At 41.4% G+C, this 16,298-nt stretch overlaps 1 protein-coding gene across 1 annotated transcript; it reads right to left on the reverse strand.

Moving 5' to 3' along the window:
- Positions 1 to 409: 409 nt before the first annotated feature.
- LOC139159922 (zinc finger protein 135-like) lies at positions 410 to 15,926 on the reverse strand. Its single transcript, XM_070737382.1, has 2 exons — positions 15,883 to 15,926; positions 410 to 5,355 (listed from the first exon to the last, which is right to left on the reverse strand). Exon 2 carries the CDS (start codon positions 4,790 to 4,792, stop codon positions 3,368 to 3,370), a length of 1,425 nt encoding a protein of 474 aa, XP_070593483.1. The 5' UTR covers positions 4,793 to 5,355; positions 15,883 to 15,926; the 3' UTR covers positions 410 to 3,367.
- Positions 15,927 to 16,298: the final 372 nt, after the last annotated feature.

Genomic DNA, 16,298 nt, shown 5'->3' on the forward strand with positions numbered 1-16,298 from the left:
TTCTCTCCTATTTTTAACTATGTTGATTTTTGTATGTTTTTTGAATTTTTTTTCTTCGTCTGTTGTTGCCATGTTGTTCCCTTTGATTTATATGCACATTTGTAAATACAAGGGTTGTTTACTTTGCTTTTAATCAATAAAATATCTTTTTTTTTAAAACAAAAGAAACTTTCACGCAATCTGGACACATCATGTTACATCATGTGACTCCGCTGATGTATCACCATGTTGCCATGCTCATTATAGTATTTACTACACTGGGAGCATTTTTAAGACTTTTCTCTTGTGTAAAACCTTCTTGTGCGTAATCCGCGGTGATGTGCAATTTCCTCATTTCCCCACAAAGATGCATCCATGGAGCTTTTCCAGCACTTATATTCTTGAGGTGAAAAATATCTGTGATCCCTCGTTTATTTTGTAAAATAATTTTTATTTCTTCACCAAGCATTCGCAAACATACATATACCATATTATCGAGACATCCATAGTTATATATTTCTATCCAAAATATCATAAACATATACGTTTGGTTTTCTTTTTTTATACTTTTATCTCTGTTGTGGTTCAGCCTGAGGCTGCTCAGGGACTGGCTGTGTCTCTGCTGGCTCCATGCCCGGAGGAGAATGACAGCGAAGAGGAGGGGGCTGAGCAGTGGGATGGGGGAGAGGAAAGTCAGGAATGGGATGAAGGAGAACAGCATGAGAGCCCCGGGGGGGGGGGCTCTCCCCAGCCAGTAGTTTGGAGTCATTAGGTGATGAAGCTCAAGCCGTCATTGACATGCGACAGAGACGGTCAGATCAAAGAAAGGAGCAATTAAAGAAGTATTATCAGCACTGAATTAGGAACAGCTGGGCTTGGGTGTGGTCCTCCTTAGTAGGGTTTAAAAGGCAGGCAAGCCCTTGAAGCCATGTGGAGTGTTATCAGTTTGGAGTTGCATTATCCTGTCTTGTTTCTCGGCGTCTCTGTTCCTGGCTTGTGGCCCAGCAGCTTTGGAAGACCCATGGGAGGTGTAGGTCTGCTATCTACAGCCTCGGCTTAGCAGCAAGAATTCTGTATTGCTGCATGGACTTTTGTCTTCGTGGATATATCTGAAGATACAGCATTTTCCTGTTTGTAAGGACATTTTCTGTTACCTGTGTTTTTCTTGAATTTTATAAAACTGCCTTTGCCTTTTACCAGTGTGTCTGGCTTCTCTTTTTGGGTTGGTATTGGCTTCTGGAGTGACCCAGACAGAACAATCTCCAGTATGGTTTCCTTCTATATTTTGTACTATTCGCCTCTTTCTATCTCGTTCTCTTCCCTCTACCTTCTTTCTCCCACTCTACCTGTTTCCTACTTCCCTCCTCCCTTTCTCCTTCTTCTTTTTCCTTTTTATCCTACGGAGAATCTACGGAGAGGGGCGGCATATAAATCCAATAAATCTAATCTAATCTATCCTTCCATGAGTGCATCTAATCACAATCCATTTTATGGTTAAAAAACTAGCAAGCCTTAACTTTATTTCAACATCGGAGCTATTTCTTAAACCTATATCTTTCCCTTTATCTATATTTATATTTTAAATATATTCTTCCGGGTATATCTACTATTGCTCTAATGCTGCCTCCTTCCTCCTATTTTTGTCACCTAAGTCTACCACCTCTAATTTTCAACTTTCTTCCTAATTAATCACTACAATTTAACTTCCAAAAATAGTCATTATCTCTTACGCCTCTTGATTTTAGGCCATATTTCTCCCTCCCCACAACTGGTATCTTTACTCATCATTTTTTTTAGTTCTATCTTTTCTGCATGCCCTAAATTTTTAATTTCTTCTCCCCTTTCATCTCTCCCTTCCAACATTCTAACTTTATAAAACTTTAACTCATTCTCTATATTTAAACAAATACAATTCTTTTCATTGCTATTCCATCCATTGGTTAATAACATTTTAAATTCCCCATAACAAAAAATCCAACTTATAAATTATATAAGCTTATATAAACAACTTTAAGAATATTGATTATAAAGATCTTATATTATTCCAAAAATATTAATAATCATCTGAATTCTTTCAATATTAAAGCAGGTTCATGAGTTATACAAATCTTATATAAAACAAATCTTATTTCAAAAAATGGTAATAATTGTCCTAATTATATATCCTTTGAACAATTGACCTACTATAACAGTGATGACGAACCTATGGCACAGGTGCCACAAGTGGCACACAAAGCCATATCTGCTGGCACCCAATCTGTTGCCCTAGCTCAGCTCCAGCGTGCATGTAGGTGCCGGGTGGCTGATTTTTGGCTCGCACAGAGGCTCTGGGAGGGCGTTTTTTGCTTCCAGAGAGCCTCCAAGGAGATGGGGATGGTGTTTTCACCCTCCTCCGGCTCCAGGGAAGCATTTGGAACTTGGAGAGGGCGAAACACAAGCCTACATCACAAGTTTGGAAACAGGCCTTTTCTGGCCTCTAGAGCAGTGTTTTTCAACCAGTGTGCCGCGGCACATGGTCAGGTGTGCCGCAAAGCTCAGCAAGAGAGAGAAAGAAAGAGAAAGAAAGAGAAAGAAAGAGAGAGAAAAAGAAAGAAAGCAAGAGAAAGAGAAAGAAAGCAAGAGAGAAAGCAAGAGAAAGAAAGCAAGAGAGAGAGAAAGAAAGAGAAAGAAAGCGAGAGAAAGAAAGAAAGAGAAAGAGAAAGAAAGCGAGAGAAAGAAAGAAAGAGAAAGAGAAAGAAAGCGAGAGAAAGAAAGAAAAAGAAAGCAAGAGAGAGAGAGAAAGAGAAAGCAAGAGAGAAAGAAAAAGAAAGCGAGAGAAAGAAAGAAAGCAAGAGAGCAAAAAAGAGAGGAAGGAAGAGAGAAAAAGAGGGAGAGAAATAGAGCGAAAGGGAGGAAGAGAGATTTTTTTTGTCCAAACTTTTTTTAGCCCCCCACTCCCCCCCGCTCAAGGTGCCCCATTATTTTGTATATGTAAAAAACGTGCCGCAGCTCAAAAAAGGTTGAAAATCACTACTCTAGAGGGCCTCAATAAATAATAATAATAATAATAATAATAATAATAATAATAATAATAATAATAATAAAAGATCTAGGGCGGCTAGAAAGTAGGGCCTCCCACACAGGCCTGCCAACCGACATTATTTAGTCGAGGAACCTGCAGAAGGCCAGCCCTGTGGTCTCTAATCAGTCGCAGGGAGGTATGCGGCAGGAGTAGGTCCAGTAAATAGTTCTACTTTATCTTCTAGTAGTTTGATTAATTTGCATATGGTGCATATGTAGCTTTGATATTCTGTTGGCATAAACGTGTACATGAAACATGTTCTGCCGATGACAGCGCGTTCCTCTTCGATGTGTGATTTTAGTTGAGAGTGGAGTATGGGGTGTAGTTTTACCCTGTTTTACCCTGTTTTTGCAAGGGGGGACGTCCAATGCGGGATTTCTCTCCTGTGTGAGTCCTCTGGTGTCTCACCCGGTGGAAACTATCACTAAAACCTTTTCCACAATCAGGACATACAAAGGGTTTCTCTCCAGTGTGAGTCCTCTGGTGTCTCAAAAGGTGGGAACTATCACTAAAACCTTTTCCACAATCGGGACATTCAAACGGTTTCTCTCCTGTGTGAGTCCTCTGGTGTTTCACCAGACTGGAATTCTGACTAAAACTTTTCCCACAGTCACGGCATTCAAAGGGTTTCTCTCCTGTGTGAGTCCGCTGGTGTTGCACCAGACTGGAATTATCACTAAAATCTTTCCCACAGTTAGGACATTCAAAAGTTTTCTCTCCTGTATGAGCCCTCTGGTGTTGCACCAGGCTGGAATTATGACTAAATGTTTTCCCACAGTCAGGACATTCAAAAGTTTTCTCTCCTGTATGAGCCCTCTGGTGTTGCACCAGGCTGGAATTATAACTAAAACTTTTCCCACAGTCAGGACATTCAAAAGGTTTCTTTCCTGTGTGACTCCTCCAGTGTTGAACCAGGCTGGAATTGTGACGAAAACTTTTCCCACATTGAGGACATACAAATGGTTTTCCTCCTGTGTGAGTCCTCTGGTGTAGCACCAGATTGGAATTATGACAAAAACTTTTCCCACAATCAAGACATTCAAATGGTTTCTCTCCTGTGTGAGTCCTATGGTGTTTCACCAGGCTAGAATTTTGACTAAAACCTTTCCCACATTGAGGACATACAAATGGTTTCTCTCCTGTGTGAGTCCTCTGGTGTTTCACCAGGCTGGATTTTTGACAAAAACTTTTCTCACAGTAACTACATTCAAAGGGTTTCTCTCCTGTATGAATCCTCTGGTGTTGCACCAGGCTCGAATTATGACAAAAACGTTTCCCACAGTTACGACATTCAAAGTGTTTCTCTCCTGTGTGAGTCCGCTGGTGTTTCACCAGGCTGGAATTTTGACTAAAACTTTTCCCACAGTCAGGACATTCAAAGGGTTTCTCTCCTGTGTGAGTCCTCTGGTGTTGCACCAGGAGCGAATTATAAGTGAAACTTTTCCCACAGTCAGGACATTCAAAGGGTTTCACTCCTGTGTGACTCCTCTGGTGTAGCACCAGGTTGGAATTATGACAAAAACTTTTCCAACAGTCAGGGCATTCAAATGGTTTCCCTCCTGTGTGACTCCTCTGGTGTTTCACCAGGGTGGAATTTTGACTAAAACTTTTCCCACAGTCAGGACATTCAAAGGGTTTCTCTCCTGAGTGAGTCCTCTGGTGCCTCACCAGGTGGGAACTGTGACTAAAACTTTTCCCACAGTCAGGACATTCAAAGGGTTTCTCCCTTGTGTGAATACTCTGGTGTTTCATGACTGAAATTGTGACTGTATTTTCTACACAGTCAGCACATTCAAACGTTTTCTCTTCTTTGTGAGTCTTGGGAGTTTCGCAAGTTTGCAATTCTCTCTTTGAAGCTTTTCTCACAGAATGGATGTTCAAATGGTGTTATTCCTGTGTGTGCATCCTTTAGTGTCTCATGACATGAGAATTTCTAATGAAATATTCACACAATCTGCACAGTCATGTTTCCTCTCTCGTGTGTGTCTTCTCGTGTACCACCATGTTGCTATGCTCACTAAAGACTTAACACATTGGGAGGTTTTTTTGTGGATTCCCTCTTGTGTGGTTTCTGGTTTTTTGCTGATTAACTTTTCATGAAACCTATCCTTGAGTTTTGCATAATCTGCTTATTCGAGCTCGAAATCTTTCTTGATTTTCTCTCTTGACTAACAGCTGCTGGAGGAGGAGGAGAATTGGTTTTCTGAAAGAAATGGAAAATATTTTGATTTTTTTTTTGCCTTGATTTTCATCCCTTTTCAATGTTGCCTGTTGTTTACAATGGTCCCGAGTGCTCTTATTGCCATCCTCTTTGTCTGTAAGATTCAAAGAAAAGTAGAATTTTAATTGTTTATAAAATAATTAAACATGATGTGAAAAAAGAAGAAAAAGTACATATTACAATGAAAAATCAAACATGCCCCAATACTCATCACTTACATTATTTATGATTCATAGAAGACTACCGAGACCCATGTCCAAATATCCATTCAAATTCAGTTGTTTAATTGGGTCAATCAAGAATTCTCAGCAATGCAGAGGACTATAATTAAATATATTATGAAATGCAGGGGATAGATTATATAATTGTAGATTACGTCGCTACAGAGCACTGCACACCAAGACAACTAGACACAAGAACAGTTTTTTCCCGAACGCCATCACTCTACTAAACAAATAATTCCCTCAACACTGTCAGACTTTCTACTAAATCTGCACTTCTATTCTACTAGTTTTTCTCATCATTCCTATCACCCATTTCCTCCCATGTTGACTGTATGACTATAACTTGTTGTGTATATCCTAAGATTTTTATTAATATTGCTTCTTCATTGCTTATTTGACCCCTATGACAATCATTAAATGTTGTACCACATGATTCTTGACAAATGTATATTTTATTTTATGTACGTTGAGAGCATATGCACCAAGACAAATTCCTTGTGTGTCCAATCACACTTGGCCAATAAAATTCTATTCTATTCTATTCTATACCGTACTTCCCCCAAAATAAGACAGGGGCCCATCTGGTGGTGGGATGCAATTTGGGGGTGGCAGGGCTGGTGGGGTAGAGCAGAGGAGGTGGTGTGGGTTGTTGTGTGTGAGTCCGGCGTCTTACCTCTACTGGAGTTTGGCAGCTCTGTGTGTCTCTTGGCTGGTCTCTTTACGGGGAAAAAAGTTGTACGGTACAGAAACTTTTCTCACTGTGAGAAAATGTGAGAAATTGCTTGCCATCGCAAGAAGAGTTTCTGTATTTTCACGTTTTTTTTCGCTAAAGAGACCAACCAACGGACACACAGAGCTGACAAACTCCACTCCCAATAAGATGCCCGCCTCATGGTGAGACAGAGTTTCAGGGTGGCAGTTTGAACTGTTTAGTCAACCAAGCTCGTACAGATCAGTGGTTGGTAACGTGTTGCATATAGCTTCTTCTTTTTTTTAGTCCCGGGATGTCCCTTTGAATGGGTCCAAAGACGGGCTACAAAAATGGTGGAAGGTTTAATCATAAAACGTATCAGGAAAGACTCAATCTGTATAGTCTGGAGGACAGAAGGAAAAGGGGGGGACATGATTGAAACATTTAAATAAGGTTCAAGAGAGAAGTGTTTTAATAGGAAAGTGAACACGAGAACAAGGGGGCACAATCTGAGGTTAGTTAGGGGAAGATCAGGAGCAAGGTGAGAAAGAGTGAAAGAACTGAAAGAGTAGTAGATGCTTGGAACAAACTTCCAGCAGACATGGTTGATAAATCCACAGTAACTGAATTTAAACATGCCTGGGATAAACATATATCCATCCTAAGATAAGGGGCGTACATAAGTGCACTGGTGTGCCTTTCGTCCCCTGTCCAATTGTCTTTCCTTTCTCTCACTTATCATATATATTCTCTTCCTTTCATATATCTTCTCCTCTAAGTTCACTTTACCCTTATATATATTACTACATGTCTATTTTTCTTCCTATTTATTTGTGTATTGGACAAATGAATAAATAAAATAAGCAGGAGGGGGGAGATTGTGATCCCGCTTTATAGAACACTGGTGAGACCACATTTGGAATACTGTGTTCAGTTCTGGAGACCTCACCTACAAAAAGATATTGACAAAATTGAACGGGTCCAAAGACGGGCTACAAGAATGGTGGAAGGTCTTAAGTATAAAACGTATCAGGAAAGACTTAATGAACTCAATCTGTCTAGTCTGGAGGACAGAAGGAAAAGGGGGGACATGATCGAAACATTTAAATATGTCAAAGGGTTAAATAAGGTCCAGGAGGGAAGTGTTTTTAATAGGAAAGTGAACACAAGAACAAGGGGACACAATCTGAAGTTAGTTGGGGGAAAAGATCAAAAGCAAAGTGAGAAAATATTATTTCACTGAAAGAGTAGTAGATCCTTGGAACAAACTTCCAGCAGACGTGGCTGGTAAATCCACAGTAACTGAATTTAAACATGCCTGGGATAAACATATATCCATCCTAAGATAAAATACAGAAAATAGTATAAGGGCAGACTAGATGGATCATGAGGTCTTTTTCTGCCGTCAGTCTTCTATGTTTCTATGAGGATTTTACAACGTTGGACACAGTAAAGGGGGGGTTGCTCTCCGTAGAAACGGATGGAAAAGAATGTAAGCTTTTGATCGTTTTATAAACGAAAAGGTGTTAAATGCGGCACAGACAAGCTCGGTGATCCTGCAGACGTTATGTATTGACTTTTCTAGGTGGTAGTTCCGAAGGACGTTTGGCTGGCCGATGTTTCCTGGCATCCCCAAATTAGCCGGAAGAGAATCGGGGAGGAAAAAAGCCATCTGACATACATAAGTGAGTGTGCACGAATGAGTGTGCAAATCTAATGTGCACAAATGTCTGAAGACGCCTGGGCAACAGCCATGGAGGTCCAGTTGAAGTCGGATGTCGCTCTCTGGTTTCTACACCAACCGAGCAAGCAAATGAACCAATCAGCCTTGGAGCTTGCAGATAGGGATCTGGTTGGCGCCGGGCAAAGCTGCCACTATGGGCTGCATGGGATCAAAGCCCCTTTCTTTGACTTGGACAACACTTTGATTGACACCGCTACTGCAAGCAGGAGAGCCATTGCAGAGGTACTTGTCGTTCACACATCTTTCTTTCCTCATTTAAACAAGGAAGGGAAGCACAACAGTAGAGGTTGGAAGAGGTCATAAAGAGGCCCACTGAGGTCATAAAGAGGCCCACTGAGCAGGAAGCCAGAAACCCAGGCAGGGTATTGTTTAAAAGCCAAGATTTTTCCTTCGCTAAGTGCAAACTATGCTGGGATTCCCACAGTAATCCCCAAAGTCTTAATTAACCTGGATTCAACTGGTAACTGAAAGACTTTCCTGAAGCACTAACCCCCCCACCCCCGACCCTGGAGACAGCCGCTGTTACAGAACAACACAAAGCTCAAAGCAGAGATGCCAATCAAAATTTACCAGACCCGATATATCAGTCTTCCCACGGCAAGAATACTGTCTTTAAATCTATAAGAAATGCACAATTCTGGAAACAAGAAAAAAACCCAACCGTTCTATCACTTTTGATTAAAATAATGGAATGTGCAGAAATGTCCAAGCTAACAATGGAACTGCAAAACAAGGATGAGACAGATTTCTACAAAGCATGGGACAAATGGTACCTCTGGTTAAAAAAAAGGAATTACTTAAAAATTATCCATCAAGAAAAATATCCAACAAAAACAACTTGAAAAACTAGTAACCTACATCACAAATCATAACATCAAATTGATCGACACGAACTTCAAAATTACAAAGAAAACAAACCCTTAAACCACTGATACGTATTGGCACTAAAAATTACATCCAAAACATATGGATAAAACTTTAGGAAAATTTACACCAACTATGGGCTCAAATCACAGGCCGCAAACCATAAAAAACCCAGCTTTAACGCTGGCCTTCTCTTCTTACCACTCCCCTTTTGCTCCAATTTCCTATCCCCCTTCCCCTTATATCTCTTTCCCTCTTCCCCAACCCCCTACCTTTCTCTTTTTTCTTTTCTTCCTCCCCACCTACGCGTACTATATAAGTAAATTATAAATGTTAGAATGTATAGTATATATATCCCTTTTGCCTTTCTGTACCCTGTTTTTAATGTATATATTCAATAAATTTATTTTAAAAAAAGAAAGAAATGTAATTTCAGTCAAATCAATCAGTCCAATTAAATCGAATCAATTCAAATCAGTTAATTCAGTTCAAATCATTTGTCTTGAACGTTAACTTCCTTAATTGCATTGGCAGGTCATTCTTCTCTAGAGTTCTGTATTTAAACCAGTAGCAAAGTGCTATATTTCCTCCGGCCACACAATGTTGCTAGGTGATCAATTCTCCAAGTCTTCTCAATGTAGCTGTTCTGTGAATAGCATTAAATGACTCTTTGGCTGTTACTTCCTGTTGCTGTCACTTCCTGTTTTATTCTGCCGTTGTCCTTTGTTTATAGAAGAAAGGAAAGATAAGAATTCCAAAACAAAAGTTTAAAATTCCAAATTCCAAAAGGCGAATTTCAAAGAGAACTAATTAGGTAGTTGAGAATAATTGAAAAGATGGGCAATTTCGCTATTTTAGAAGCTTTCGCTGAAATGCCACGTTGCACAGTTAGCTGCCTTCTTCAATCTCAGGCCATTTTAACTCTGTCCAGCAACCAAGCGAGAAACAAAGGTCTAGAATCTCAATCAGGCACTCTCTGCTTACCATCATAGACAGAAAATTTCTCCTTAGATTAGATTAGATTTATTGGATTTATATGCCTCTGCATGTAAGTACTGGACCTCCAATTCTCTTCCAGATGGAATCATTTGGCTATCCTTCCTGTTCTGTCGGGCTCTCTGGTAGAATCCTCCCAAAAATTCACAGGTACAAATTTCAGACACACACACGTTTGAAAATTCAAAACAATGTTCTTTATAATGAAAATTCACTTAAACCAAGCCCTCTTTTGGTATAGCAAAGAGCACTTGTCTCCAAACAAACTGGTAATTTATACAAGTCCCTTATCAGTTCTGTGATACTTAGCTTGCAGCTGTGAGGAAATTCAAATTCCTTCTTTCACAAAGGGAAACACACTTTGATCTGGTTTAGTTTCAAAGCAGGGAAAAATCAGCACACAAAAGTCAAAGTCAGTAAAGCAGTCATGAAACACAACAAACGATCAGATAATCCTCCACAATGGCCAAACCCACAGGCTGCTATTTATAGCAGCCTCACTAATTACCACAGCCCCACCCAACCACAGGTGGCCTCATTTTCTTTGATAATAATCTCTCAGTTGTTGTTGTCTATGCATCGCTCTCCGCATGTGTGGCTGTATCATTAACTCTTGTTCTGAATCCAAGGAGGAGCTAGATAATTAATCTCCTTCTGAGCTGTCTGCCACACTCTCCTCCTCCCTGTCACTCATGTCTTCTTGGTCAGAGGAGCCTTCATCAGCAGATTCCACCGGGGGCAAACCAGGCCTGCAGCATGTGGATGTCTCCCCCCACATCCATAGTCCTTGGGGCAGGAGCTGGGCCAGAACTAACCACAACACCTTCCCGGCAATGGGTAGTCTCTGCAGCTGTGTCGGAACAGGCATGGCTGCCTGTCCGGCTTCACCACAGCTGGTGCGAGACAAGCCAGTTCGCCCAGTGGGGCATGCCGGCTCCTGCCAACCCTGGCACCGTCCCCAGCGTCACTCTCACAGCAGGAGAGATCCGGTCAGGTCCAGAAGGACCAGAATCCCCGGACAATGGGACTTGAGGACATTTCCCAGGAGAGGGAAATATCCCAGTGCTGCAGTCATGAGACCCTGCCCCCTTCCCAGCTGGATGAGTTGAGGGGATGCCCCGCCCGCTTTGCCGAAGCTGCTGCTGCACACCTCGCCTCACCTGCCTACTGGCAGGCGTTCCTCCCGGGGTCCCTGCTGGCACCGCCCCCAGTTCAGATGCCTGCCTTGGAAGCCCAGCTCCTGCGCGCAAGGCTGGAAGACAATGCCCCCCTGAGGAGCAGCCTTGGCACGCAGCCCTCTAGCCCGGGAGCTGCCTTTCCGGACGACTGGGCTTCTCCGGCACGAGCAGGTAGAGCGAGGCAGGGTGGTGCTGGAGGAGGAAGTACTCACAGGTTACTCTCCCTTTACCTGCCAGGCCAGCCTGCGATCTCTCCTGACCCCTGGGGCTGTGTCCCGTTTTATTTCATAGAAACATAGAAACATAGAAGTCTGATGGCAGAAAAAGACCTCATGGTCCATCTAGTCTGCCCTTATACTATTTCCTGTATTTTATCTTAGGATGGATATATGTTATCCCAGGCATGTTTAAATTCAGTTACTGTGGATTTATCTACCACGTCTGCTGGAAGTTTGTTCCAAGCATCTACTACTCTTTCAGTAAAATAATATTTTCTCATGTTGCTTTTGATCTTTCCCCCAACTAACTTCAGATTGTGTCCCCTTGTTCTTGTGTTCACTTTCCTATTAAAAACACTTCCCTCCTGAACCTTATTTAACCCTTTAACGTATTTAAATGTTTTGATCATGTCCCCCCTTTTCCTTCTGTCCTCCAGACTATACAGGTTGAGTTCCTTAAGTCTTTCCTGATACGTTTTATGCTTAAGACCTTCCACCATTCTTGTAGCCCGTCTTTGGACCCGTTCAATTTTGTCAATATCTTTTTGTAGGTGAGGTCTCCAGAACTTTCCCCAAAGTTTTGAGGCGGGGAAGGGAGCCATCATTTCTCTGCCACCCTCCGTCCCCCTCCCCACTTTCTTGCCCTTTTTGGGAAACTTTTTCATGCGGGAGGAAAAGCGAGCTACACACACACACCTCTGGCAACCTTTTCCAACCTCGGCAAGCGCCATGTGTGTGTGTGTGTAGCTCATTTCTCCTCCCACATGAAAAAGTTTTCCAAGAGGGGCAAAAAAGAAAAACTTTGGGGAAATAAAGCGCCTGCCTTATCCAACAGAGGTGGGTACTGTTGTGTTTGGGCCTGGGCCAGCTGTTGCCCCCACAGATGGAGGAGACGCGGCACACAGTGACTGTGAAAGCCTGGCTGACAGCCAGGATGATGCAGCTGACAGCCAGGAAGATGTAGCCAGCAGTCAGGAAGATGGGGCAGAGAGCCAGGACGAATTGGCAGACAGTTCAGGGGAAGGGACTGGCAATTCGTCAGACAGTTTATCTTCTCTCAGCTCGTCTGCAGGACAATACATCAATTTATGCAGCCGTAGGGCCTTACAAAGAAGGGATCACTTTAAGAAGTAGCATAAGCACACCTGGGCTGGGTGTGGTTCCCTTAATGAGGGCTAACAGCATAAAAAGGGAACAGGGCCAAGGCAAACTGTGGCTGATTATCTGGGTGGTTTGTCGTTTGTTCCTGCTCTGAAGTTCCTGCTCGTGGATTGTATTTCAGCGTTGTGGGAGTTGAACGCTCTGGGACAAGCTGCTGCTTTTGTGCTGTGAATATTCAGAGACTCTTGGACTATTTCTGCTCCGTGACTTTTGTATGGGTTGGATTTTCACTGAACTTTGTAGCTGACTGAATTTTGCAACGAATCCTCTTTGTTTCTCCTGAAAGTAAGGACCATTTGCTTTAGACTTTTTTCTTTACTGTTTGCTGATTAACTATCCACGTGTGTGTTTGACCTTCTTTTCTGGATCATTAATCATTGCTTGAGGCCGGTCAGGCAGAACAGGTACTGTAGTTGCTTCTCCCCAAGGTGCAGCTCGGCACTTGCAACTCTTTTTTGAGGCATCTGAGGTTGCTACAGCAAATGAGGTTGATTCAAGACTGGGGAAAAGATTTGCAAGTGCTGAGCTGTTATGCTGCTCTCCTCGGCGTCCCTCTCCCTTGGTAGGTTAGTCACGACCACCTTTCCTTCCCCCTCCCGCCATGGAAAGGCAGCCGACGGGAAAGATGCAAATAGATAAGAATATAATATGGGGAGGGGGAATAAGATGTGTTCCCAGTTTATAACTTCCTGGTAAATCTTGCAGCTTCTTAAAGCCTTCTCTCTCTCTCTCTCGAGGAAAACAGGAGTTTAGCTGAATCTTTAGTGCTCTAAAACGGGGGTCTCCTACCTTGGCAACTTTTAAGACTTATGGGCTTCAACTCCAAAATTCATCAGCAAGCAAAAGTGGCTGAGGAACTCTGGGGGTTGTAGTCCACAGCTCTTAAAAGTTGCCAAGGTCGGAGACCCTTGTTCTACAGGTTGATCATCATCACCATATATTTCCACTTCATTTGTGAAAATTGGAGTAGTCAAGAGAGGGGACTTTGAAAACCTCATGGTATAGTAGTAATAAGGCAACCTCAGCAGGGAACTATAATTGTAAATGATTCCATCACTAGCCATTATAAGGCAACCTCAGCAGGGAACTATAATTGTAAATGATTCCATCACTAGCCATTTCTGTGACTAAAGGAACAATAAAATGAATTGTCCTTATTTGTTTGTTTGTTTGAGTTAGGAGTGTAAGAATCTTCAAATCTAGCAAGTTTAAGGCTTGTGGACTTCAATTCCCATTTCTGAGCTAGCATGACTGGTGGAGGAATTCTGGGAGTTGAAGTCCACTAGTCTTAAAGCTGTCAAGTTTGAGGACAGCTGAGTTAGAGGTTAGGAGTGCAAGGGTCTTCAAACCTGGCAAATTTAAGGCTTGTGGACTTTAATTCCCATTTCTGGGCTAGCATGACTGGTGGAGGAATTCTGGGAATTGTAGTCCACAAGTTTTGAAGTTGTCAACTTTGAAGTTTGTAAAAAGTGTACGTGGTTTTTAAAAGTATACATGGTTGTAAAAAGTATTCTGCTACACTTGTATTTTACTAAACAATATAATACTACAGCATTTGGTTCAGAATACTAGGTGTGTCATACACTGGTGCGTCTTATACACCGAAAAATACGGTATCTTCCCAGCTTTGCTGGATCCTACATTTTGAACTAGGGACTGTGTTTTTGGACAGTGAATCTCAGATTTTCCTTGTAGACTTTGGACTTGACTATCTATAGATTTGAACACTGGGCCCTTTCCAACAAAATAAAATTAAATAGAGAAAAAAGTAGGTTGTACACTTAGCCAAGAAAAACCAAATGGCAAGATACAGAATAGATACAACCTGACTCAATAGCAGTAACTATGAGATGGACCTTGAAGTCCTACCCTAGTGAACAATCCCCTAAAAAGAGTCAACTGTGTGATTGCAGTGGCCACAAAAGCTAATGCAATCCTAGGCTGCCTTAACAAAGGGCTACACTTAAGATCATGAGAAGTGTTCATATCAATTTATAATGCTTTAGTAAGGTCACACTTGGATTACTGTGACTACTTTTGTTACACTTTGGTGTACTGGTGATGGCAGCGGTGAAACTTGTGGAGATGTTAAAGAAGTTAAAGTTTGTTTTTTAATAGTCTTTGTGTTTGTGGATGTACTCAACATCCTATTTACATCACTAGGTAATATTTATTTGTAGTAATTTTAATTGTGTATATAAAATTAAATTAAGATGTTCTTTTTCCGGATTCCCCAAATCTTGTTTTATAAATTTAGAGAAACCCAATAAACTCCAAACCAGTCAAGATTTCCAACTTAATATCTAATTGAGAAAAAAAATATTTTTTATAATACCAATTATATCACAAAGTTAAAAAGTAAGAAGAACTTGTATATATATTACCCACTTAGAGAATAATAATTATATCACTTTAACTTTTTAACGCTTTAGCAAAAATGAGAGCTTGATTCTAATTTTTAAATCTGTAAATATGAATTACCAAGTTAATCTCCAGATCAGTTATAATCTTAACTAAAATAATAGAAAAAAATAAAATAAAACTTATTTTATAATTATCAATCAATATTCCCAAAAGAAAGCTTGTTTTTATATTCCACTCTTACAAAAAAGGGAAAAAAATATGTACTGTGACTACTTTTGATTGCCACAATATTAAAAAAGAAAAGTGTAGTAGAGACCCTATAAAGAGCGGAGAGAAGAGAAGTAGGGATGATTCTGGAGTTATTTCTTTACCCCAATAAACAATATAGTTATATATTCCTGTTAACTGTGGAATGAAAGTACAGTATTGTGAAGAAATACATTTATGTGACTGTTTATTTTTCTTTCTTTGTTATGAACCAATGCAGAATTACTAAAAGTATATTTATGTCATTCACTTTAAAGAAAATGTTTTTAAAACCAATAAAGTTTATTTAAAAAAAGAAGAAGGGATGATTAGGGGGCTGGAGGCTAAAAGATATAAAGAGGAATTGCAGGAATTAGATATGTCTAGTCCAGTGAAAGGAAGGACTAGGTATGACATGACAGCCATCTTCCATCTTCCAACTTGAGGGGTCAAGAAGGGGGTCAACTTGTTTTGCAATGCATCAGAAGGCAAGACAAGAAGCAGCGGATGGAAACTAACCCAGGAGAGAAGCAGCCTACAAGTAAGGAGAATTTTCCTGACCCTGAGAACAATTAACCGATTGCCTGAAATGGTATTGAGTCTCTTGCTTGTGCAGGGGGGTCGGAATAGAAGACCCGCAAGGTCCCTCCCAACTCTCTCACAACCCCCAGTGATGGAGCACCCACAACCTCTGGAGGGAAGCCATTCCCAGAGGATCAAACTTGAGATTTTTCTAATTTTCCCACCAGCAGAAAATTGCAGCCACCGGTTTCACAGCGTTCAGCACCAGTGGGATTAAATTTGGGCAGGGGAGCAACCTGCAGCACCAGCAGTTGACACGCTTCAGCCCGGTTGCTTCTCTGCTTCCAGGCCATGGAGGGAACCAAACAGCCCGACTTGCTCCCGGACTCTCCCCCCACCTGCCCTCAACTCACCTTCCAGCTGCTGCTTCGATCCTCGGAAGAGCACAAAAGCCGCTTCCCCCCCCCCACCTCCCTCCCCTGAGTCTTCCGGAAAAGGAAGTTCTGTGTTTCTTCTCTCCTCAGATCTTTTCTAGCAATTCGATAGTCGATGGTTTTAACTCCTCTATTAGGCACTTTTCAGGCACATATGTTGTCTATAACTGCCATCTCCTGATAGCGGCAGAAAAACACTCTTTTCGCGTCTCTACCTAAAGCGTTTGCAAGATGTATTCATTGTATAAATGCTGTCAGATCGTTTTTCACTTCTAGCAACTGACCTTTGCGTGTGAGCCTAGTGAAATAGTGAAATTCGATGGCGCTTGGCTTAATAAGATTAGATATGTGCTGAGCCCTAAATTTATTTTATTTTTTAATGATTTATATTGAAT

The sequence above is a fragment of the Erythrolamprus reginae genome, chromosome 2, assembly GCF_031021105.1.
Source record: "Erythrolamprus reginae isolate rEryReg1 chromosome 2, rEryReg1.hap1, whole genome shotgun sequence".
In the NCBI taxonomy this organism is placed as follows: domain Eukaryota; kingdom Metazoa; phylum Chordata; class Lepidosauria; order Squamata; family Dipsadidae; genus Erythrolamprus; species Erythrolamprus reginae.